The 26,905-nt window shown below is 40.1% G+C and overlaps 1 protein-coding gene across 1 annotated transcript in view; it reads right to left on the bottom strand.

Annotated features, from left to right (window-relative positions):
* The window catches only part of EGF (epidermal growth factor), a 55,492-nt gene that overhangs the window by 7,932 nt on the left and 20,655 nt on the right, over positions 1-26,905 (bottom strand). Inside the window, exons 7-22 of the mRNA XM_058803867.1 lie at positions 25,474-25,599; positions 24,350-24,472; positions 22,035-22,157; positions 20,796-20,921; positions 19,569-19,705; positions 17,565-17,713; positions 15,854-15,958; positions 13,929-14,152; positions 10,702-10,869; positions 9,807-9,956; positions 9,215-9,361; positions 8,478-8,594; positions 7,341-7,466; positions 5,085-5,204; positions 2,806-2,956; positions 39-215 (exon numbers count right to left, since the gene is read on the bottom strand). Of these exons, the coding sequence (XP_058659850.1) occupies positions 39-215; positions 2,806-2,956; positions 5,085-5,204; positions 7,341-7,466; positions 8,478-8,594; positions 9,215-9,361; positions 9,807-9,956; positions 10,702-10,869; positions 13,929-14,152; positions 15,854-15,958; positions 17,565-17,713; positions 19,569-19,705; positions 20,796-20,921; positions 22,035-22,157; positions 24,350-24,472; positions 25,474-25,599 (2,269 nt within the window). The remainder of the gene's footprint in view (positions 1-38; positions 216-2,805; positions 2,957-5,084; positions 5,205-7,340; positions 7,467-8,477; positions 8,595-9,214; positions 9,362-9,806; positions 9,957-10,701; positions 10,870-13,928; positions 14,153-15,853; positions 15,959-17,564; positions 17,714-19,568; positions 19,706-20,795; positions 20,922-22,034; positions 22,158-24,349; positions 24,473-25,473; positions 25,600-26,905) is intronic.

Raw genomic sequence — 26,905 nt, 5'->3', positions numbered from 1 at the left:
CAGCCTCAGGAGGGGCAGGCCGGCGTTGGCAGCAGTACCTGCGGCGGAGGGCGGCCAGGGCGGCCAGCAGCAGCAGCAGCAGCAGCAGCGCCAGCCCGGCGGCCGCGCCCGCGGTGATGGCGATGCTCCGCACCTTGGCCCGCCCGGCGCGATGCTGCTCCCACCACTCCAGGTCGCTGAACTGGCAGCGCTCGCCCACGTAGCCCGTCACACAGCTGCCAAGGAAAGAGGGACACGGGGGACGCGCTGAGCGGCGGCAGGGCTCGGCCCCCGACCGCCACCTCGCATCGATGCACCGCTGGTCACCACTACAGAAACATCTGGCTCACTTTAGCATGGGGAAGACAAAACCATTTTAAAGGTATGCAGTTGAAACCTGTAGAATCCAGTATTGAAAGTATTTTTATTTTTCTCTTTTTCCTCTTTTTTTTTTTTTTTCTTTTTTTTTTGTACTGTTATTTTTTACTGGTATTGAATTGCCTATAGAATTGTGCAGAGAGGTTGTTATTACCAGATTCCTATGGATTAAAGAGTAGGGAAAAAAGTTTCTTAAATTCTGTAAATCCTGCTGTGTTATTAGTGTTTCCCTAGGATTTTCCATTAAACTTCTTTCAGCAGCAAGCTTCCCTTTAAAGTAGGCAGGACAGGACCAACGTGTATTTTCAGAGTGACTTAAGAGAATCAAATTTTAATCTCAATCTTTACTGTAAAATTAAAGATGAATGAAAGTATTTAAAAAACCGATGCATAAGAAATATCTTCATTTAGAATTATCTTCAAAACTTACTTTGAATATAAGCTTCTTCCGTAGACAGTTTTTGTTTATTTGACTGGTTTTACCATTGTAAAACCCAATACAGAAATATCCTATCTATGCATGAAACCCTCAAATCAAAACTACTAGAAAGTGAGAAATAGATCAAAAAAATAATCTCAGCCTAGTTTTACTACACAAGGCAAGACATAAATAATAAATGGAAAAAATGAAAAGTCTATTCAGCTCATAACAATCTCTCAGCAATGTAGACTCAACTCATCACAATTGTAATTGGTCTAATTTTACTCAAGTCCAAGAGCTAGTCAGATGAGAAAAAGAAGCAGGATTTGACCTGCAGCAGCTTTTACCCAATGTCATGAAAACGTTATATCAGCATTCATTATTAAGTCAGGCACAAGCATTCTCATTCTGTTAAAATTTAGAATGTGTGTGCACTGGAAGGCAGAAAAAATGCTAATTTTTTAATGTTAAATTACAATGAATTGCAAACATGCTGGCAGATCATACACTACATTTCTAGTGTATGATCAAATGATCATTTATTAATTAAAATACAAATCACATTTGGTATGTGGTTTTTGCTGGATAACATTTTTCCATTCCTTCCCTTCTGCAGTTAATGAATCAGAGCCTACATGAATGAATGCTGCCATCTAGTGAGGATTCAGCGGGGACAGGATCCAGCAACACCCACACACAAATCCCAACATCATGGCCAAGCAAGGTTGCTCTTAAGTTTTTTACTGCTTCCACTTCCAAAACTGAAAAACATGTACATTTCAATTCTCATTATGCACTAACATGTAAGAAATAAAAGAAAAATAAATGTGATCTAATTTGAAAGTTCTGCAGGTTTAGACTCTTCTAAAGAAGAAACTTCTGAGGTGAAAATAGATAGTTTACTATACCTCTAAAAGTTACACTAAAAATTCAAACCCAGAGATTGGTACTTCAAAAAGTACCAGAGATGACCATGAGTCTGTCTCCCATAATGTCTTTGCCCAAGGGCTTTGCTGAGCTCAAGAGATCTACAGCACAAAGCATTGACTTCATTCCCATAAATGCACATGGGACACATTCCTTTCATATTCTTACAGGTACAGAGGTCTGTAGGCAAGGGAGACCACTCATACTTCAAAATAGGAAAGCCTGAGGCACAGAGAGAGATTTTCCTACCCTGGAACAGTATCTGCCCCCTGTACAGGTCCTCATTTACCCCCTGTGACCCCAGGGGAGGAGGCAGGCATTGGATTTGTCTCATTGCAAAGATTTTATGCTTGATTGTGAAGAAACATTCTGAGTACAGCTTCAAATATAATCAGGTTACACACTTAAATGCCAGCACTAAATGTTTTGAAGAAATGACTACCCCATGGAACTAGGTTGTCACATTGACTTAGCCAAGGCTGACTTCTGAGGAGATGAGATTCTCCTGGCTTTTATCAGTACCTTCATTTGGGGAACCCAAAATTAGGCTTCACAAAAATATTGACAGGGTCAAAAATATTGACAGGGGAAGTAGGTTTCAAATTTGAGGTCTCATTGTAACTCTTCCTGTTTTTAGAGGGCAATTATATCCTACTTATTTCTGTAAAGGAAGAGGTGACAGCAGAAGATTGCTCCCTGGCCCCAGTCAGAGAAGGCAAGACAGAGTTGTCCTCTTCCATCCCAGTGAATGCTACACAGGAACAGCAAGGCCAACAGGGAGGTGCAGTCAGCAGGACATGTACAGGAGAGAGAGAAGGCACCTCTTTCAAGTCACCTAACTAGTTACCACCCATTTCCAAAGTAAAGAATCAAGTGCTCAGGGAACAAATCCAATCCTACCATGAATTGCAATGGAGTGGCCATGCACTGAAAATTACACTGATCACTTACAGGAAAGAGGAGATTCAAATGCTAATGAGTGACATGAGGGATGAGCAGATCGTTCATGGATAAACTCTTTTCAATGCCTGCAGTAAACAGAGGGTAGCATTCCAAGGGTACCATTGTTCAGCGGAGAAAACACAAATTTCTGTACTTACTTGCAGGCATAGTCTTGTAGGTCAGAAACATAATTGCACACTCCACCATGGAGGCAGTATGACTCGTAGGAAGGAGGACATCCTACAACATCACCTTGCACAGCCTTTGTAGTGTACTCACTGCTGACAGCAGCTGGGGGAACAGTAGATTCTGAAACAGAGAGTTTCAAAGGGACATCTCAAACTTTTGGCCTCATTGGTAACATAATCTTATGAAAGAGTTCCAGAACTTCAAGGTACTAAACTAGGCAAAAATATCCAGTTTCTATTTATTACTTGTTTTTTCCTATCTTCTTATGCTGTTATCAAACTTAGGCAAGCATAAATATAGATAAAATTACTAAATATGATATATTGATATGGAGATATTATTTATAAATATATATTATATATTATATATTATTAAGTATTATTGTTTATACATTATATATAACTTATTATTTATAAATATATAGATATTAATATACTGTGTTATTAGTATGATACAATAATCTCTTAATATATTAATATAGTATATTAATATATAAATATTTTAGATTTACAGTGAAAGGCCTACAGAGATTGACTGAGTTCCGTGTGTTTACTTGTATGAGCCCAGCCCTGAAGAAAAACTGCACCAACTATCTAGGTGCTTACTCTGTAATGATTTTTGCAACTTATGAAGTTTTGACATATGGTAAATCTCTACTATGCATAAATCACCAGAGTGAGAGGCAGAGGTGAAGGGTGACTGTATTTCATGCACTTGGATCTCCGACTCAGAAGCTTTCACAAGAAACTTGAGATTCTTATGCAGATTATTTCTACTCTGCTGCCATTCAGTTAATTGCACGTATGTGTAATGGCAGATCACACTTTTTACTGTTTCAGGTAGCTCAGGTGCAGATAAGAGCATCACTGGGGGAGCAGGGAGCCCTGTGGCTCTGCCAAAGCATTCTGCAGCCTGCTCTGAATCACACATTCTGCCACCTACACACCTATCCAAACCAGCTGGTTTTAAAGGTAGCACAAATATCTCTGCACAGCATGACCACAGTGCAGACATGTCCTTACAGAAAAGGAGTGCTTTCATGCCTGCTTTGGTGCTACAACAAACCTGTAGGTCAGAACAAAACAGCTACATGGCAAAGAATTTCTGGCAGCAAGGATTGGCAGAGACACACCTGATCATTCTCATATAATTATGGGGTCAGTTCTATGACTCACACCAGCTTTATTGCAACATGACCTTCAATGACATTTGGGCTTTAAAATTTCATTTGCAGGAGAACTGCCATGGCAAAGAGCCTGAATGGAAAGAGATGAGTGATTATAGTGAACCCCAGGTGTGTATGCATTCAGCAAAGAAAATTTCATCTTGCTAAAAGAGCTTATTAGGCAAAGAGCTAAAACAGTGTGTTAACATCTGTAAAGACATGGGATCAGACTGGCACATGAGAGACCTAGGAAACATTACTTCCAAGTCACGCATCATTTAAAATCATCATTTCCTGAGTGACACCTGAAACTACTGAAAGATTAAGTGACTGAAATGGGAGTGGAAATCCTGATAGGCGCTCTATTTAAGAAAGCTGTAATTTCATTGTTTTTCTGAAGAAACAGCTCTGTGACAATGTCCGTCCATTATCAGAAAGTCACTCAATCTGGAGTAAAATTCACCCTGACCAAGTTGGCTGACACAGAGGAAAAGAATGAGTCACTCTCAATTTCAGAGAATGCTGCTACCTCATTGAGGCACCAAAATGAAGGTCAGATAGTCACTAGTGCTGAACTTTTAGCAATTCCCTTCAGTAAATTGATAATCAGATTTTCTAAGGAATTTCAGAGCCCTTTTGAGCAATTAGTGACTGGAACTGAAAGACAGGCTTATACTGAAGAATCAAAGGGCACTTAAATCATGTGCATTTCCTCTGCCAGCCTTCTGCAAAGTAACAGAAGGCACAGGGAGTTTGAAAAATGGCACAGACTGAAATTACCCTCAAAAAATGTTCCAAGGAGCATTTACTTCTGCTGTAGATTGTAAATGACATTTGATAGATTTGTTGGTACATTTAGACAGTAGAAAATTTACATTGAACCTTGATGTAGATATTTCCTTACTAAACTTGGATCTGCTCTCCTTCACCACAGCCTCCCAAAGGCAGTGCTAAATGTATCCACAGTCTGGTCGGGATGTTACTGTACAGGGGTGCCTTAGTTTCCAGGTATAACAATTTATCCAAGGACACAGTTCTTAATTAAGGGCCACTTTGCTGTATTTGCTCACTGCGTTTACTCACTGCAACCGTCGCCAGTCCCAGAAGCATGATCAGCACATGAGCAAGTGAAGTTTCCTTCTGTATTTGTGCAGGTCATGTTTTCTCCACAGGTGTGGGACCCCGTCTTGCACTCATCAATATCTGTCACCCAAACAGTCTGCAGTTAGAAGAATGAAATGCCTCAGAGCATCGGCTAAAAGGGGCAGCAGTAGCAGCACTGCTTTCCCCAGGCAGTGGGGTAAACACCAGAGACCTCTCCCTGTGCAAACATGCCTTCATGGAAAGCCTAATGGAAAAGCAACCAGCTTATTTTCGATAGCGAGAGCACGCTGTGCTGCTGCAGAAACTCTCCACAGGGAGAAGGAGGGAAAGGCTTCCCCATGAAATGTAACAAATACAGCAGAGTTGAAGAGGAGACTTATTGTTACCAGATGCATTCTCCTGGCATTGCTAGTCCGAGCTTGCAGCCTGGATCTATATGTTGGCACTCTTGCAGAAGGGTTTGGGAGTGGGGAGCTGCCCACCCCTGTACCACCCACCTAGTTCAGCCTAACAAGAGTTTAGGCAGAAGAAAAGTGTCTAGAAACCTACAGGTTTATTCAGTCTGTGTAAATACTTCAATAAGTGAGGTTCTGAGTGACTGTGAAGAGGCTGCCTGACTACAAGAGTTTCCAGGCTCAGAGACCATGTTAGGTTCATACACATCTCTGCCCCCCATTCTGCTGCACCCTCTCCTCCTGCCCCCACACTTCTCTGCAAAGCCCATGGCAGCAGTTCCTGCCAGACTGGCCACCTGCACCTTGCTAAGTGATGAAGCATCCCCCTCAAAGGTGAAACCTTTGGTTCACTCAGCCAAGTTTGGGAGCTTCTGATTCATTTTATGATCTGTCAGCAGAATAAATGTGCCAGGTCTACTTTGGGGAATCACAGATCTGCTACCCCAATTTTTGTGAAATGATTGCTTAAACTGCTTGGAATTTTTCTACAGTAAAATTAACATGATCTAGCTCAAAACAGTACAGAAAATTCAAACCACTGAAAAAAAAGGAGGGGAGGAGGGGAACACAACTGCTACAGTTTCATGAAATGTGATTTCACCAATACCACACAAACTCATGTGTGGTGTGTTATCACTGAACATACCATCACATTCCTGGACACTGTGCATGCTTGCAGGCACTTACAACTGAAGCACAAAATCACTTACCAGTTTCTGGCTTTCAGTACATTTCAAGTCTTCAAACACAAAATTAGTTTCAGTTATGTTTACATCTTAGTAATACTACATCTTTTATCAGCTTAGAATCTATTTTCTGGACTTAAAGACTTCGGGAAAATAATAGACTTTTTTTCAATGATAGTGGAATGTAGTACATCCTGAACAACTATTCCACAGTGCAGTGGTAAGACAGTAAAGCCCAGGGCTGCTTGAGGATTTGCCTTCTAGGTTGTGTTGGGACAGCAAGAGGACCTTGTAACTTCTGTGTGCATTTCCATCTGCACTTCCAAACACCCTCAAAGACATGAGCTCTGCCTCTGACCCCTGCAGGCAAAAGGCCTTCTTGATTCTTCTCTGATACTTTCCACATTCTACCCATAATAATGATATTGTTTTTAATTTTTCAGTCATCCTAATCAGTGTTGAAGAACCAAGGCCAGTAAAGATTATGTAAGAATTGGTTAAAACTCCTTGGGCTTTGAATTAAGCTATAAAGGAAAAAAGTAAAAGAAAAGGACAAAAGAGAAGGCAACACTCTCATAAAGCTCTGAACAAACTGTGTGCTGGCCAAATACTGGAGAGAAAAAGCTTCCTGTTCATATTTACCACTAAAATGGATTAAGAATTTAAGAGATGTAGAGAATGAACTAAAGACCTGGCATTAGAGCTGGATGGGAAAATCAGTGGGTCTGATTATTAACAAGACTCTAAATGTACTCAAGTTGTCAGTGTCACACCTTGAACCTCATGCCTATTAAACAGACCTGGAATTATTTGATGAGTATTATGACACACTCAATACCTGCTTTCGTTTATATTCATGGCAACGATTTCCAATAAAGCTCTACTGCTTCACCTCCACTTCCCTCCTCCTCTCTCTCCTTCTATAGCCACCAAAAAGAGTGCAAACACTGAGAGGAGATATTCACTGACAACTACAAGCTTTGCATATTCATCAGTTGCTGATGTAACCACGCTTCAAACAGGGAGGAAGGCACCACAGAGGCAGAAATGCCTGAGCCCTCCAGCCAGGGCAGAGCCCTCAGACGTGCCCCTACCATGGCAATGGACTCCATCTCCAGTGTAGCCTCCCAGGCACTGGCAGACGTAGCCCCCGTCCGTGTTGATGCAGCGGGACACGCTCCGGTTGCAGCGGTCCGTGCGTGCCACGCACTCGTCCACGTCTGTGGGACACAGCAAGGGACAGGACACTGGGTCAGGAACCAGCACATCAGTCAGCACACCAAGACATCTGCACCACGGAGCTCCCCCACACTCTGCCGTCACTTGGCATTTGTGCACGTGAAGCAAATGGGAAGAGAAGGACTTTGTGGTCTTTTTTGGTATGAAGTTTGATGGGGGTGCTCAAAATCCAAGGGAGTCAACAAAATGATATCACAAATATCATTTGCTTAAAGAAAACCTGTTCAGAGGAAATTATCGGATTCGAAAACAGCTTTATGTTCTACAATCATATAATCTATTAAGTTGGAAAAGACCTCTCAGAGCATTTAGCAACTTTGTTTTATAAAAGAATGCATAGGCTTAAAAAAAGAAAAAGTACTACAGTGGAAAAAATGTATGCTCATTTCAGCTTACAATTTTTTCCCTTTACATGGAAACACAGATTCTTCTGAGTCTTCACACTTAACCACCAAATGGTATTTTTTTTCTGTTTCTAACACCTTCCTCTCCTGACCTCTGTGAGAGCAGAACAGTTATTTCATTTATGTTGCAAATAAGTCCAGAAACTTAAAGACCACCCTGAGCAATGTTTTGCATGGCTATTAGAGTCTTTTTCTAGTGCTAGAAAGAAACTACTTTTTTTACAAATATTACATCAGGAATACTAATTTTGAAGAGATTCCTTATGTCTAAATTATACATTAACTATCATGTCTATGGACTGAGCTATTACAATTAGTGAACTTTTACAAATAAATACATTATACTTTCTATTCTCTGTGTTATTGCTTGTTAGTATTAATAGGATTAACTCTCATTGCTCGAGGGGAAAAAAGGCATGAGATAATTAGCCATTTCATCTCACATGCTTTCTGCTCATCATCCCTTTCATACTATTGACCTTTCTCTGATGCCTCACACAGCAGAGTTGCCAGTGTGAAAGGAGATAGATTTTCTTCCTCCCCCCTCAGTCTACAATTTTTCAAAAGTTATAATAATTTTTTTCTTACCATAGCATGATTTCCCCTTCCTGGTAAATCCTTTCAAACACTGGCACATAGCACCATCTTCCAACAAAACACACTCCGCATTGGCATAACATTCTAGGGCAGTGCAGTCATCTTCATCTATAGCATAAGCAAAACAAAAGAAAAACCACTAGATGTCCTTGGAAATATCAAAGGAGGTAGTGTATATCTATATTACAGAAAACAAACTGAGAAAACCACAACATACTAAGCTAAGTTTGAAACTTAGCTCTCCAGGATTAATAATGGTAAGCCAATACAATTTCTGCAGCTGTTCTCTTTGTCTAGATGGAATTGACATGTCAGTATCAGGATTTCTGAATATTTTATTCAAAACCTATTGCAAAAGTTAATGATCTAGTGTCATCAAAGATATACAGAATTCAATGGGCTTATTTTAACTTTTTTTAAAGGAATGCAATATACTTAAAAACCTAAAGGAGAGACTTTCTCAAGTGTTCCAAATTAGAAATGTTTGTTCTCTAGACCAGGATAATATTATCAATTTTTGTTGACATAGCCAAGGAATAGAGACACAAACAAAAAAAGCAGTCCTACCTGGAATAATTGCACAGACCCAAGGTCTTGTTAGAAGCTTAAGAGCATGAATACCATCAACAATGAACCTTTCCTTCTTTAAGATCTATTACTTCTTTCTGCTCAATAAACCTGTTCAGAGCCTCAGAGTAAGCATAAGGAAGATAACCATCAGACTATACCTGATACCATGATTTCAGCAGTAAAAAAAATTATTTTCTGCTTTTTCCCATTGTCTGCATCCTTAAAAATCCCAGTGCTCCATGTGCTCTGGAGCACAGTCTCTGGTGGTGGCATTGGCATTATCTCCTTGTGCACAGAGACACTTTCTGAAAAGACAAAAGTGACGTGGACTATTTAAATCTACTGAAATAGCCATCTGATTTTCAAATACTTATGTATTTTCTAATAATCATGGTGGTTTCCTTTTAAAATAAGCATCAGTGTCCTCTCAGACTGACCTGTTTCTGACGTCAAATTATTCCTAAAAGCATTCATTGGCGAGTTTTCTCAATTACAGAAGAGAAGAAATGCGGCTCATTGCTCACAATAATTGCCAGCATTGCACACACTTTTTTCACTGCTAAAATGCTAAGGGAAGAATTACAGTGGCCAGACAACATCTGTTGCCTTGTTGTCCCAAACATTCCAGCATTTTCATTCTTCAGAAAAACCATCATTCTTTATTTTAGAGCAAGGTGAATTTTTCCAGTGCTACCTATCAGGATCCTCAAGGATTTGAGGGGGGGCTTTTTGGGAACTGGAGGACTGTACCTGCTGTTGAGTTGGAAGAATCCAGAGCACGACAGGATTTTCCAACTTGAGTTTTCACAAATCCTGGATAGCACTTGCAGTGGACAATTCCAAAACTGTTTTCACAGATCTGATCACAGCCTCCATTCTCATAAAGGCAAGGATTTGCCCCTAATGAAGAAAAACAGGAAAATTAACAAGTTGCTTCTTCACTAAACATCTGTGTTTAGCTATGCAGAGTTGAAGCAGTTGGAAAAAGAATCAGGACAGACAAAAACTAGGATTTCATTTAATTTAATTTTTTTTTATACAACAACAAATGCATATAGTAAAGCGTAGATATTATCACCTAGCCACTGTCAGGAAAAGAGATTCATGTACTCTGTATCTAATGCATGTACCACATTTTTAAATTTTATTTCCTTTATTGTTTCTCCTTTGGTATTTGGAGTCCTAATATTTCAATGGCATAAGGAACCTGTGATTACCTTCTCTCAATCCTGACCTATTGAATTACTCGTTTCGGCTTACAGGGAGATTGTTCCCAACAGAAAATTAAATAATTTGATCAAAAAATAATAAATCTCACAAAATCTTTCCCTGTGTCATTTGTTATTATTGGGGTATTGGGGGGAGGGGGGGGTGCTAATAGACTAGGATAAATAGGAATTTGAAGACTGTGGTAGCCTCATGGCAATTGATCAGCATCTACTCTTGGCCATGACCATAAATCTGTCAGCATTCCTGGGACACATGCCCAGATGATGCTTTCAATAAATGCCAGCCTGACTATGCGAGGCTTTTTAAAGAGCCTGTTTCTGAGAAGACAATCCTCTACCCAGGGACATCTATTCTGCTGGTATCAGTGAACAAGAGAAGGCTGGAAGGGAATGACTGCTCGATCTTTGCAGTGTACCTGGTTTAGCCAGAGGATGAGCTACAACCACTGATGAGGGTCTCAGCATGCTGCCTCGCAGACGTACCCTGTTTTGGCCGGTCTTCTTGTCCACCCTCACCAGGGATGGCCTAGCCCAGTCAGAAAACCACAGGTGATCCTCAAACACCGCTACCGCAAAAGGGTGCCCTGGAAAGACATTAGGTTTGTCATTTCCACATCTGTAGAACATACACAAGAAACCCTGCAAAGGAAAGAATTATCTGCATATAGATCAACTTCTAACACAGGGACTTAGCCATAGCCTGTGCTCCCTTTGATATCCCACGGGGAGGGATAAGTGTTCATGAGCTGTCACTGTCATGTTTTCTGAAAAATCCCTTTGCCAGGATCCTGCACAAGCATCCTGTCCTAGGGCAGCCTGGGAGCTGCAGCCACTGCAGCCACTGACTCCAAAGCCAGTGTGTGGCCTCTGCAAGTGCCAAAAGAACACACAAGTGCAATGCACAGGGGCATACAGCCAGCTAACATAAGCCACAGGAGGCAATAGGTCATCCAGGTGACTTCCTCTCTTTCCACTGATGGCAACAGGATCCTAGATATCAGCTTCAGCCAGGCACCTAACAATTATAGGACTAACTGTAGCTGCAAGAAACTCCACCCCAAGTTCAGAGCACAGGAACTTTTCCCTGGTAGCACAATATTATCTGCACTAGGAAAACTCAGATCCCTAGTGTGACTTCCAGAGATAAGATCAGCAATTCAGAATCCAAAGAGAAATTTCATATAAATAATGGCAGACATAAAGATCTCTACAAAATGATTCTGACTCTTTTTAATCTCTCATGATAGAAAATTGTCATTAGTTCACATGGCACTATGCATTTTTTTCTATACACTCAGAAATCTCCTGCTTTCAAGATGGCCTTTGGGCAAGCTTTTTGCAATGGAAGGTAAGAACGACACATGCTATTCTTCCATGGATGTACACCTGGCTTCAGAGTGGATACTTCCTGGCTGAAGCAGGTTTGCTTTGTTGTGGTCCTTAGAGCCTCAGTGGCACTGCACTCTACCGCTGCAGTCTGAGCCCCTCTGAAAGGTATGTTTTTTAAGGACATGATTTTTATGGTCTGTGCTTTTACATTCTTGATGTAGACCTCAACTATGTGGTGTTTCATTTCAGTAATGAAAATGTGATCCCAACACGTACTAGCTTGAAAAAAAATCAAAGGCAAGCAAACAAGAAAACAACACAACAGATAACCAATACAGATAACCATTAGAACCTTGGGAAAGGAGTATGTGTCAGTAAATCTTAAATTCAACTCACAAATAAACTGAAAAAACAGTCCTTTACAAAAAAAATTTCTAAGACACTGTGTAAATGTTCTTTAGTGTTATTTGAAGAGTGTATTATGGGCACCTAACTACCTCCACTGACCCATGCTTAATCACTGATCTTGGTTCTTACCTTTTCTTCCCATTAAATTTGAGCAACTAGACCAAGACCTAGATACTGTCCCCAAACACCCAAACATTTCCTCACAGTTTTAGGATCTGTAGTTTGCACTATTCACAAACAGCACCCTGCTTTGTCCAGCACTTTATTAACCTCTTATTTTGTGACTACAATAAGGATTAAAATCAGAAGCCTAGTGCCAGTCAGTGGAGACAGCAGGACCCACTGCATAAACAAAAGGGATGCTTGTGTTCTTCATTGCCTCGTGCAGGTTATTATGGGTTGTTGTACTTCCAGCTGAAAATGGGGTTAGGTGGAAGAGCAGAAATGATTTACTGTTTTGCATGCAGCTCTACTGAACGAGCTCTCAGCACAGGGGCACTAGAGGGAGCTGCTGCAATAAAAATTCATGTTACAGCAGAACACCCATGAAGTGGTGCCGCCTTCCTGTCCTCCAGTGTACAGCTGTTCAACAACAAAATCTGAATTCCAGTCTTCACTAGCAGCATTAGCAAATGACCAGGACATGCTTCTCTAAATTCATACCCCTACAGGCCTTCATCTCTTTTCACTACCTTGCATACAGATGTTCATGTCCTTTTCTCTCACCTCCAAACAGCTGTATCACTGCTCCTTTCACATAATCCTTATTTCTATAGTGGTCCCAGCTCTCCTTCTCTTTTTGCTCCCTGAAGACACTGTCTTACTCTTTGTGGAGAAACAAAATGAAACTTGGCTGAGATTTCAAGGTCCTCCTTTGCAGATCTGCCCCGTTCCTGGAGGAGGCAGTCACCATGGGAGCAAAAGGAAGAGACAAGAAGGCTGGAAACTACTAGGAAATTACTTCCTGAGCCTTACGATGTCTTATAAACTGGAGAACACTTATTCCTCCAGGACCACACTTTGGTCACCTCCAAAAGACTGGGAGGGTATCTGACTTCAGTAATGAACACAAGCCTTCCCAGAGCACGGACTAGAACAGAGGCTACTCGACAGAGTAACCATAGGGTTACCCACAGCAGTCATGGCACTGAGCTATGAGTCCTCACTCTGCCCATGTGTTGTATGCACACCTACAAAGTGGTCCCCAGAGAGATCCCATGATCAAAAGAAATAGTCCTCTCCAGAAACTAATTTGCCATGGACAAGATCCTTAAACACATGGTTTACCTTAGACGTGGTACAACATCAGTTCTGTGTTGCTAACACCTCTCTTCTTTTGCTTCAGAACAGCACAGTTATGTGTCAAGCAGTAGAAATCTTAGCCATAAAAACTACCAGCACATTGTAAAATCATTTTTCATTTGGTATCTATTGTGTGTTTAGAATCCTTCCAGTGCTCAATGCTGCAGATACAGGTTTGCTGCTCAAGGACCTTAACAACCCAGATTAATTCCCTTTCTTCTTGTGTCAATATAACTCATTGATGCAATAAACACAGCAAAACCTGAATTAAACTAAGCAGCCACGCATGGGAAAAGCAAAGCACATTTTTAATTTTTTTATTCTTTTCATTTTTCTGTGAAGGCAGGAAGAGGGCATCGCACAAACTTCTCTGTGCAATGCAAAGTGACTCATTAGTAAAAGCAGAGAGGGTTAGAAAGAAATTCTTTTGCTAAAATGAATAAAAGTCAGCTGGGTAACAGAATGAAGAGCTCAAGTGCTGTCATTACCCTCAACATAGCATGGGATATACAGCACAGCAGCTGGCCAGTAGTTTTCATGCACATATGCAGACACACACACACGGACAAGCAGCAGTAGGTAATTATCAACCCCAAAGCCTCACCTACATCATTCTGTGCAAGAATTCGACGACCAGAACCATCCAGGTTTGCGCTCTCAACCACGGCCTGTTTAGCATCACACCAGTACACCTTGTCAGCCAAGTAGTCCAGAGCAATTCCACTGGGCCACAGCAGGCCGGTGTTGGCTACGACCCGGCGATCGAAGCCTTCTAAGGAAGAGCTGCCAATCCGCGGGCTGACTCCCATGTCAGTCCAGAATAATCTCCTTCAGAAAACAAAATTAATACAGGGAGTCAGTAAGTAAATGTTTGTCCTCCTCTCCATAGAGTTCTGTCAAAGCAGAAAGGTCAGATCAGAGCAGCACAGCCCTGACTCACAGGAGAAAAAGTGCATGCGTCAAGCAAACATATTGGCTGCTGATCTTTCCACACTTGCCATGAGACTCCAGGTGATTGCACTGAGACTTATGCAGAATCCTCACTCTGTTCACTGGCATGAAACCTTTGGAAAACAACTCCTCACTATGTTAACTACCACAGCTCTTCATATCTGCTTTTTGATTTCCATGTGACAGCTGATAGTGTTTTAGCAAATCCAGACAACAGAAAATTATGCATTAGCCAGACCCTAGTCTAAAGAGGGATACAACAATAAACAAATGAAAGTAAAATTACCCATTAGCCATGAAAAACAAGCAAAAGTAGGCAGGTTGTTTAAAAAAGATACACCAATATCAGGTCCAGAATCTTCTTCCTTTAATAAAATCATGATTCTCAGGGTCTCCCTCTAGAGTCCTGTGTGTTACTCACAGGCTGTTTAGCAGTTTTCAATGAACAGACAATGCTAGAAGGCAACTCAAAATGGGGATAGCTATAATTGCAAATAATATCTGAAGTTTGGGCTCATCTTCCCAGGTGCCAGTTGCCTCTGTCAGGTTTACTGAAATAACCCAGAGATTCACTTAGCTTTAGTTACACAAGCAGTTTTGCTCTAACTAATGCAGGGATCAGTATTTTCAAGAATTCTAATTGGGTTTCATATCCCTCTTTAATACTACGGACATTGCCATAATGTCTGTTCATCCTTTCACCATGAACTTTCTAAAAAGTTAGGTTTTAATGATGTTTCCTCCTCCCTTTCCCATTGCATGCTTTGCCTCTACTAATAATTCTAGTAAACAATCTGGCAGAACCTACCTTTCTTCAAAGTTTTCCTGCAAAATGTTTCTATAGCATTCGACCTCTACTGAAAGGTTCTTTCAGGTCTTTTATGGGCAGAGGCAAGCTAGCAAAACACCCTCCCCAAACCTGCTTCTTTCTGATTCTTCAGTACTTAGTTATAGCAGGATGTGAGCATCAAAACAAGATTTAAAGGACCAGATTTAAAATATTCCTACTACAAGCATACTGACTAAAAATCCGTGGGACTTTGCCATTGATTGAAACAGCCAGAATTTCATCAAGACTGTAAACACACGGGATCATTTCAACACTAGTTAAGAAGATAGTAGGTGCATTTAAAACAACAAATCTCCAGAACAGTAAATTAGGTTTAGTTTCCTCTGAAACTGAAACATGGACCCAAAAAAAGGGCATTTTTGTAAGCACTGCTGGTTAAAAGTTTTTACCTTCTTCACGCTACTAGATATGGAGCCATCAAAGTTTGTAGTGAGGCACCTACAGCTGTCAGTGACCTCAGATGCTCATGCTTATCTTTAGCTTAAACTGCATGTAGTATCATTAATGCTCCAACTTTCTTCTAAGATCTATGTGAGAAATGAACATGTCCCAGCTCATGAAAGAAACCCTGCAATAAAACATTACAGTTCACACAGCTCTGTGAGGCAATGACTAATCCAGCACGAGACTAATGCATATTTTGACTGCCAAAAGGGCAAAGCTTGCACACTCATTTTTAAAAATCATCCACAGGCATTACGTGATTTACTGTGTTTATCACTCCTTACTTAGCAAATGGGTGAATGGCAATCCCTCGGGGCTGGGAAAGATCCTCCCAGATGATCATTTTTCTTTGCATTCCATTCAGATTGCTCCTCTCAATGCACACCTTCCTGCAACACAGAGAGCACTGTTAGATCCTCCCTGCCATCTTTTTAATTGTCTTCTTGGGCTGAATGCACTAAGATTTCACATTGCTTTAGTTAAGCTGTAATAAATAATTTCACAGTGACAGGAAGTAATCCTGCTGATGTGGGATGTCTAGTTGTTTTATCAACAAGTAATTCATGTTACAGCTTCATTATCTGGTCCAGGGCATAATGATAAAATACCTGCTGGTCTGCAGAAGACATGAAGTTCTCCTTCTTTGGGTGAATAATGAATTGCAAGTATGATCACTAATAGATAAATGCTAGCTTTAAAAGGAGTCAGGAGGAAAACCAGCTCCTAACTGAATACCATTACCAAATGTATAAAGAATTTTTTTAAATAGTAGCTTTACATAGCATTTTTCATCCAGAGATCAGTGGTCATTTTACATATTACATCTATTTTGCAGGAAATGATGAGGCTAAGGTTCTTAAGATTACTCATAAAATCTGTGACCAAGTAAAGTATAGAATCTACACTGCCAATCTTTCAATTCACCTTTTTTCCAGAAAACTGATTTTATTGCTGCAATATTCATCTTGCCAAACAAATATCAGCCTCTACCTGCAAGCAAACCTACAGCCTTCCATGCCTTTTTGAACCTTTAAAGAAAGGCCCCACAGAGATGGAAGGAGAAATACATTCCTGCAAATGTGGAGTACAAATGGGTAAATGCAGTGGGTGAGAAGGAAGTTCCAGGTTCAAATTCTCATATTCCCCCTGAATATGTTCTGTCTTATGGAGAGAAACACCATAATCTCCCATTTCACAAGGAACACTGGCATATTTTTACAGTAGCTCAATCATATGACAATATTGTACCTAAAAGCAAGGAAGTGGACTAGCAGAATATTTAAAATTGAGAATAAGGGTGATCTAAACACTCAAAATTACTTTTTATTGACTAACAAATTATTGATCATGTTGAAAGCTCATGACCACTCTTCAAGATGTCTTCATTATCTGTTGTGATCTGAAACTGCCTTTTCATCAAAGGTCAGTTTTGTTTCCCTCTGCATTTAAGGTTAGTTATCGGCTGAAAGGCGGTCACATTGTCTGGCAGCAGTCATTGCTCTTTTATCAGAGATAATTGACAAAGACTCTCTAATAACATGATTTTAGCTGCCAACAACACTGACTTCTGCCCAAGATGTACTCAATACCATAATAATATTTTTTTATCTTTTATTCTTTTTTATAATATGTATGTATACACAAAGATATACCTACATACACCCACTCACACGCAGCGTCTGTATATAAAAAACAGTGTAAGGAAATATGTTCATGTGCACATATGTATGCATGCTTTAGATTCCTTGCAACTGAGTCCAAATCCTTGCTTCTTGGAAATACAAAGATAAAAACACAATACAGACTGCAAGTGAACTTCCAGCATTTTAATTTTACAGAACCTTCCAACTGTATATACTTGGGACTAAAACTACCCACTCAGAATGTGAAGCACTACTGAACTAGAGGGATATCTCAGCTATTTCTGCATCACCAGTCATTTATTCCAAATATTTAATGGCATGCTTCGGCATAAATGCCCTGTGGAGCATGTACCCTCTGTCTGTCCAGTACAATTTACGGTTAATCCAGTCCACAGCAAGGCCTTCGGGTGTATCCATAGCTCCGTGAATAACCTTTTCCCGATCTGAGCCATCCAGATTAGCTCGTTCTATCCATTTCAAGGCAGTGTGGGCAAAGTAAATCTGTGAATAAATAAGAGACAAGGTGTCATTAGTTCTCATCTCATTTTCCACTCTACCTTCTCTGTCTCGTAACTCCATTTCTAAAACACTTTTTTCTTCTGGAAAAATCCCTAAACTGCCTATTCACAAAAGGCTGCACAGGTAACCTGTGATCCCTGATCAAATAAAAAGACACTTATCCTTCAACCAGGATGACTTCTACAGGCAGCTTGTGCTTAGCTGTAAATCCTGGTTGCCCTATATACAGCCTTCTGAATATCCTGCACTTTTGTTTCAGCCAGCAGCTACTTCACATGAAGCACAGCTGAGGGACTGGCAGAAAGAAGCATGTTGTCATTTCACTGGCTGCTCTTGTTGAAAAGTGACAAGTGTGGAGAAGATAGCAGCACCCTATGTATATCAAGGAGCTGGGAAGGGGAAAAGGAGGTATAAAATTTACTTGTGTTTTTTTCCACTCTTTCCTGTAGCTATCTTAATTTTTTACTGGGTGTCTATTCTGTAAGACTCCAACATTTCCAGAAGAGGTTTCTTAGTTTGAGCTCAAAAGTAAAGTTCTTTGCTTGTAGGGATAACCAGATTTGCATTTTCCAAGGATGTGTAAATTTTATCTCGTATCCAAACCCCAGAAGAGGCAAACATTGCATGGCACAACCATATCAGAAGTAGTGCTGAGGCTTTCTTTGGAAACGGTAACAGCAAAACAAATAACTTTGCTTTGATGCTGGCCATGAGGTCAAACAAAACAGGAGGGAGCCTCTAGCCATAGCCCAGCTAATTCCACACCCTGGTAGCACAAAGGGGTGCTGCCTTGCCCCTCAGCTGACACAGCCTGGCTGCCCCCTGCATGTCCCCCCACCTCTGCTCTGCCACCCAACACCGCAGGAGGGGATCCCTGGTGCACACCAGAGTCCCTGGCACAGCTGATCCCCACTTGGCACGGCACAGGGCAACTGCTGCCTCTCCAGCAGGGCCCTATTTCGGGAGCAAGTGGAGATGTTCCAGGAGTGCCTGGAGTGCTCCTCCTGTAAACGCAGATCTGGTAACAGTCACGTATGTTTAGCTGTGTCCATCTGGGCCTTGAGGTGCTTCCAACAACCTAACTGAGCTCCTCATCAGCTTTCACTGTACCATCCAGTATTTCTTTGCAACACTTGTACAGTGGAAATAAGGCTCTCCGTGGGAAAATATAACTGTCTGCCACAGAAGGTTTAGCAAAGCACAGCTGAAATTCTATTCTTCCCAACTCTGCAGGCAAGGAGTAGGACATTAGGATGTGGCCACACAGACAAACAGGTCTTTATACAGAGAAGATTCCTCTTTCCAACAGCACTGTCTAGTATGTGAGAAGTGTGTTTTGGAAGAGCAATAAACTCTGTGAGCATTCAGTATTTTTGCTCAATAATATCAGGACGTGGGAAATAATTCTTATTAAGATTACTCCAACATTTACTAGGAATCATACAGATTTAGCTGGGTAGAATAAAAGATATTTTTGCTTGTACCACCACACAGTGAAGAAAGTCGACAGTATATTTCCAGAAAACAGCACTGCAGTCTTAATGGAGAAAACTCACACAAAATTCTTTAAAATTGAAATCATGCCTGAAGTGAATTTAGACATTGAAATTCTCTGTGAAATATCATTTTCAATGTACAAAAAGGAAATATATAAAGGATGAAACTCTTCAACTAATGTTTGGCAGCCTGTACCAGTTGTGCTCCTGGACAGGCGACAGAGCAAGGAGCAGCATAATGCGTAATCCAGATCACTGACAGAGGAAAGGTTAAGGCACATGAAAGCTCAATCCTTTTGTCCTTGCAACACTCCAGAATCCTCTCATTTTTAATGCCTTACCTTATTTTCCACCGGGTCAAGGTCCAGTGCTAAGACTACTCCCATCTGCCAGTCAAGTAAACTTGTGTAATCTGTTCCATCAAAACTGATCTGGCGGATATCTTGGCCATTTGCAAATAACAAAAATGGCTTAGGACCTGCCGATTAAAATTTGCCAGTATGTTAATTGCACTAAGTTCAAAGTGATCTCTAACTTGCATTACTCCTAAGTAGTGTGTATATAAGTCACAGTAAAAGACAAAATGCGGAGCAGAAGCAAAAAGAAATTACAGCAATTTTCCTACACTCGACTTGCCTAAGAAATTAAAAATAAATGTGAATATAATTTTACAGACTAAAGCATATTTTGACTGCCAAAAGAGCAAATCTCATTTTTAAAATCATCCACAAGCATTACATTATTTACTGTCAGCATCAGCCTCAACATTTTTGACAAAAGGAGTCACTAGTTCTGCTGCATTTCACACTGAGTGCCTTAGCCTCAAGGCAATCATCTTTCTACATTTCACAGCATCAGCATAAATGCCAGAATAACTTGAATTTGCATATGGAGAAGTCTTTTGTAGCAAAAGCAAGAAAGATACTGTCCTCAAAAAAAAAAAAAAAAAAAAAAAAAAAGAAAAAACCAAAAACCATCAAACCTAGCTATCCCCTTATTTCGGGCACAAATCAAAAGCTTCTTTTTCCTCCTCTCTCTTTGGCAATTGCTTATACCCTTGCTGCTCACCAGAGTCTGCCCTTTTCTCAGAAAGAGCAGAAGGGTCTGGAATCCAAAAGTGCACATAAACACCTCAGCTTCCTGGGGCCAGAGGGGGAGAAATATCCTAATATGGAAAGTCCTTTGCAGACTATTCCCTATCCTATTCACCAAACAGAGAGACTTCAGCCCCAGCTCTGTAACACTGGGCAGGAACTATGCCCATATTTATGTGAAGGCACAAACCCCTGTGTACTGCAGGACAGGCCTCCACAGTAAGGGAGCCCAGAGTGAAATGGTGAAGATGGATCACAGATTGAACTTTCTGTGACAGAGACAGAACCATGTACTGCTGCTTGTTCTGGTTTATTTCCAAAATAGGTTGCCTTTCCTAACAACTAATACTTCCCAAATTTCACAAAGTAACCTAAAAGCAGCGCAAAAAGGGATCCCAGTTGATCCACCCTAAAGAACTCAAAAAAGGATTTACTTTTATTGGCAGAAATATGCAGGCATACCATGACACCAACCTATAGCAGTGCAGTGCTTTCTGTCTCGCTGAAGCTTATATCCAGGAAAACAAGCACACTCCCAGGAGGATGGGCTTAAGGAAGTGCATATCTGACTGCAGCCACCATTATCTGGAGATGTACAACCTTAAACAGAGCATTTGTAAAATTTTACTGTGCCGTTCTAAAAGAAAAATAAAATACAACAAAATCAGAGGTATAAGAGAATGGTTCACTCTGCTCAGGATTTCTACAGTGCAAATCATCTCAGTGACTGGTAGATTTACCAAAATGCCTCCTGCTGAAAGCAGAAGCCTAGAGAAGTGAAAACAAATTAGTAGTAACTCAATGTTGTGTTGTAACACAAAGTGGGAGGGTGGGATATGTAAAGAGAGAGGGTCTTTCGTGTATTTCAGAGAACTCTTCTCCCATGCAAATCTCATCCCATCTACAACAAAGTAATAAATTTTATCAGACTTTGCACTCCATGCAAAGAAACAGCAAATAATGCAATCGTCCCCCCAGAAGTTAATTAGGCTAGGATGACAAATTGATACTTTCTAAGAAAACAAACCAAGAAACCATTCTTTTGGGGTTTATTTTCTATTATAGTCTCAATACCAATATGAACTAGCAAAACAGAAATAATGACTGAATCTATGTATAAAGTACAGTCCACAATATGAAAGGGATTAAAAGGGAAAGAGGATTTTTCACAGCATAAGGCTGTGTCAGTAATGGAGCTATCTTGACCCCTACGACTGAAAAGATGCAGTTGAGAAGCTATATTCCCCTGAATTTGGAAAATTGCTGAAGTGGGGAATGACAGATTGAGTGTAGCAGCTTCAAGTATTCTGGCTGCAAAAATTCCATTTGTGGGTAAATTAGAGTGACTCTGGACATGGGGTGCATGACATCAATAAAATTATCACCTGAGCCTTAATTTTGTTTGTATATGTACTCTGAAGTATAAATTTTAGATGTCTCCCACAACAAAAACCTGAGACATGTCTTGATCTGTGCTGACAACAAAAGAACTTGGCCAGCAAATATTGGATGTTGCTGCTACTAAAAATCTATTTAAAAATTAAGATGAATACTGTTCATGTCAGCACTCAAATCAACATACATTCTATTATCTTGTACAATCATTTACAGCTGTTCAAAATGAGTGCAAAACGCCTTCATTCAATTCTGGCTCTTGGTGCCAAGAATGAACAGAGCCTGGCAGTGACTTCAGCTAAGAAAAATGTTCCTTACCTGTGCATGTTTTGCCATCCACTTTGAGCACAGATCCTTCTGGGCAATAGCAAACAGGGCCTTTGGATGTTTGAAGGCAGCCGTGACTACAGCCAGTGTCATTACTTGTACAGGTAATTAGCTCTACAGGAATTTAAGGAGAAAAAACAAACCCTAAATGATGATAAAAATTTTTACTAAGCCCCCAGTAAGAGATGTTAACATCTTAAATAGCAAAAGAAGAAGAAGAAGAAAAAAAAAGTAGGGAAATTAAATATATAAATAAATATAATTGTGATGTTTAGAGTACAAGACTTCTGAAATCTTTATGTGGTTTGTTATGCTGTGTTTCTGTTTTTCTTTTCCAAATTTTTTCCACACCTCCTCCTAATTACAGCCCAGGAGAAAGCCAAAATTGCTGAGTCCTGAAGCCATTATACTTATCAAGCTTTAATTTTTCGAAAATACTCTGAAGATTTGTTAGCAAAATAGAAGTTAATTTTGAAACATTTCTTTCTTGTACTTCATCAAAAATAGATCAGTTTCTAAAAACTACAAGGAATTTATACTGAAAGAATAAATATAAAAGACCAAGAGAATGAGGAAGAACCACTTTCCTACTACTCCAAGTATAAAAGAGCTAAGATCAATCAAAACAGGAGATGGACCTTCCAGAAACAAAACTATGTTCCTTAGTGTCAATTTTAGAAGTTATAAGGGCAAAATCACCTGAGGACTTGGCAAGAGCTTTCCTTTACTTGCTATTAGAAATATTGCAGTGCCAACTTTTTTTTTTATTTATTTCTTTAATGCAGTTTCACAAGATGTGCTCCTTCCACCTTCTGCACTGCAGTAGCCATCTCTTTGTCCCAGTTCTAGTGCCATGGAACCAATGCAAGATTTCCACAGCTGCTTCTATGAATCAGCAGCACACTTTGGCCTAAATGGTGCATAGCTCTTGCAAATATTGCTTCTGCAGGACACCTGCATGCTGGACTGGAGTGTGCCAACCACTCCAGCACAGAGAATGGGGTCCAGAAAATTCCTTCTGACCAGAGCTTGTGGCTTTAGATGAAGAGCTTCACAAAGGACTTGGAGAACAAAGTATCAAAATCTCTGGCCAGCATTTGGACTTCTCATGTTGTGTGTGTCTCTCAAGCTGCATAGTTGGTGAACATCTGCCTTGCGCTGCAGGTCACACTGTCCATCCTGCATCCCCAGCCTGTGCTAGAAAAACATTATTTTCTATCTAATTTGAGCTACCCAAAATGCAGGCATACAGTTCAAGCTGGTCATCCAAAGGAGGACTGAGTTTCACAGTGTCTCAATGTTGTTTTGGATGCAAAGTGATATCCCATCTCCCAGTAACCTCTGGCTGCAGCCTGCCATAGTTGTTCTGCTGCAGTTGGCTGCCCTCTGCAGCTGTGACATGCACCCTGGACCCCCACTCTGGGTCTCTGAATCCTGCTCCTGGCTTCCTCTTAGTAAAAAGGAAGAAGTGGCTCTTACAGAATCAACAAAAATCCTGAGCTGGAAGGGATCCATGGAGATCGAGTCCAACTCCTGGCCCTGCCCAGGACTCTTGGAATCTAAAATAGACTGACTGCTAGAGCCTGTTAGATTCTGTGGCTATATTTACTCTCCAGTAGTGATATTTAATATACCCTAGATCCTTATCCTGCCATGATCCACACAGAACTTGTAGGTATGCACTGTCACTCCTGCTTAGGCCCTATACCAATGTTTTATTTCAAATAAACAAATTAGAAGGACCTTTTTCTATGCATAAGCTTCACTTCAAAAGTGACTGACAATATTCCAAGACCTCAAGACTTGGAAGCTTTTCACATTTTATGTTCTAGACTTACTTCAGAAAGGCTTAATTCATTTGTAGGCTGAGCATATACATTTAATTCCACTAATGTCATACATATTGGCAGTGCTGCCAGCCCTGATCTGAAACAAAAATACATGATGCTGTGAGCTGCTCTTTCAGAGACTGGGCAAATCCTTAGAGAGTGAGCCAAATTCAGAGACCACATTTAAAAATACATAACTGCTGTGTCACCAGGCCTAATCTGAGAAGAGGTCTCTCTGGAAACATGACTTGTTTCCTTTTTCCTCCTCTGAAAAAGTGCACACAGTTTCTCACGTGTAACTTCTGCTTCCTTGAACATGACACCTGCAATCAGTTCACTCACTTTAAGCCGATCCTGCTTACATAACATGGGATTGGAAGCAGCAATGCAATACACAAAACTTTCAGCAGTTCCAGTGTGAAATGAGGACTCTCTCCAACAGGAGACTCCAAGTGTTTGTGTATTTCAGCTCCTTACCATGGCATGTTTTCCTGTCAGGCAGCAGAACAAAGCCTCTCGGGCAGGTGCAGTAATAGGAGCCAGGGATGTTCACACAGCCTAAAGTGCAGCCGTGATTCCAGAAGCCACATTCATTAATGTCTGCAAAAAAAAAAGAGAACTTGTTGTGTCAGAATAACCTCATCAGCCAATGTTAGGGAATAGATTAATGAAACAAAGTAATAGTCTGAAAAAGTACATCCTTTTATTTTCATTCATTTCACAAAAATATGTTTTTTTCTAATGAACCATAAGAAAACAAGTTTGCAGACCTCATTCAATACAGTGTTAAAAACCTTCTAGCAAAATATACTCATGCTCTGTGTGTCCAGCATAGGTGCCCAGAGGAGTACCAAAAGATGACTTTTCATACAGATTCCAGTGCCATTTAAATCCTGTGCACATCCAAAACATGTACAATAGACACTGTCTTAAAGCAAAAGTTCTTTTTAAAAATTTGGGTTCAACATGACTTAAGTAAAAGCCTCAGAAAACACAAGTGTATTAAAAGCTGAAATTCAGATATCAAACCTGAGAATTTCCTGAGAACTGGGAGGCTGATGCTCAGGCAAGTTTGTAAATCCTGTAAACTAGGAATTCTGATGGCATTGTGTCTTATAAAATCTGTTCATGTCATGAAAGAGAGGCTTTAAAAAGCATTTTGTTATCTATTATTAATAGAAATTTTAGATTTTTAATAAAACAATCCAGATTAAAATATTTAGAAGCATGTTAAGTATTTATGTCTTTTTTGAAATTATACTTCAGACAGACTTCTTGTTGCTGGATTATTCCATGTTTCACCTTTGCTGGTATATCCTGTTTCATCCTTCTTTTAAAATTAAATTAGCACACATAAGCATTTCTACTTGTCTGAAACTCCTTTACCTACTCAGACTAAGACCAAAATTTCTCACAAGAATAACATCTGTGACACTTTCACAGGTCTTGTTTTAAACTGTTTCAGACTTGGAAGGACACAAAACTGAAATGGCACACTGAAATTTTTACAAGCTCATAGTAATTTTTCAAACTCAAGATACTAAGTGAAAGAACAGAAGAATTTTTTCATGTGATAAAGTGGATAAAAATTCATGTATTACCTTCACAAAACTGTTTATTTCGACTTAAAATAAAGCCACTAGAACATTTACACCGATGAGTCCTCAAGTCTGGCCTGCAGATTCTTCTTCTGCACTTTTCTCTGTTCCAATCACAGATTCCTTTTTCTGAAAGAACAATTACAGTGTAAGTAGACTGGAGTTCTTATCATATTAACCCTCCAGTAGAAAGATGATAAAAGATGTATTTTCTTGTCAACATCTGCTTGCTCAACCAAGCTGAGGGACTTCTTATTAATGCAAAATAACTTCATTTTTTTCCATTGGTAAAATCAGGCAAAAAAAAGTCACTGTAAAAATTAAAGTACTTGGAGTACTAGGAGTAGGTGCGTCCAAATTATCATTTTGCGCTGTATGTCAGCACAAGCAGATTTAGAGAGAGCATGAACTAAGGGATGGTTTGGTTTGGGTCCATACCTAGAGTGACTACGAAAGGGAAAATTCAAGTTTCCTATGCCCCCAGTCCTGCACAGTATTACATATTACTTTGTAAAACATTCAGGAATAAGAACAACAGAGAGGAAGCATGCATGCAAAAAGGAGAGAAAATAGATTTTTAAGACACAGCATACAAAGACTGTTGTTGTTGTTGTTGTTGTTGTTATTGGAGTATCATTACCACATTACTACTCATATTATTTAACAAAAAAAGATAACGGGAGATTTTAATGACCATGTGTTTCATTTGGGCAAAAGGTCCATTTGGCCCATTTTAGAGAATCTTTGTATTGGTGTGGCTCTATGAGAAATACAAGCATTATAAATGTTGAGTTCAAATTTCAAACTCAGAACCTTTCTTCAAAGGAAGAAGAAAAAATATGCCCAACAAGTCCAGGAGCCTTCCTGTTTCTCCTGCTTCTCAGGAAAAGTTACTCCAGTTTCCTTTCTCATGAGGATTTGCATAGCCTCATGTCTCTGCTCAGCTATCTTTCAGGGCTGGTGCTTTCACAGATATGCAGCACTCATTATTTTATTTTTGTCTCCAAGATGGTTATTTTTGTTTGAACTGATGCTGCTGAATGTGGGTGCTCAGCCACACAAAATGCTGTCTTTGCCCTGGGCTGTGTGTGTAAGACATCGTGGGCTCATACAGGCAAAGAAATGAGTATGTTACTAACTCTCTTCTGCTCTTTCCCATTCACAGTCTAAACTCCAAAAGATGGAAACCTGCATAATATTTAAGCTCCAAGTTTATTCTTCTGCCAGCCACAACAGAGAAAACATTGGCCCCTTGGTGGAAAGACAGATCACATCTATAAAATTATATATAACTTCCCAGACAGCTTGGCACAGACACCTTGCACATATTTGGTTAACTGGTTAAGTCTTATCTAGCAAAGGTCATACCATTAAATCCAAAATTATGAATGGATGACTAGGTAGATATTATCTACGTTATTTAGCATATTATTTT

This window comes from Ammospiza caudacuta, chromosome 4 (assembly GCF_027887145.1).
Source record: "Ammospiza caudacuta isolate bAmmCau1 chromosome 4, bAmmCau1.pri, whole genome shotgun sequence".
Lineage (NCBI taxonomy): Eukaryota > Metazoa > Chordata > Aves > Passeriformes > Passerellidae > Ammospiza > Ammospiza caudacuta.
This window is presented reverse-complemented; position numbering and strand designations above follow the sequence as displayed.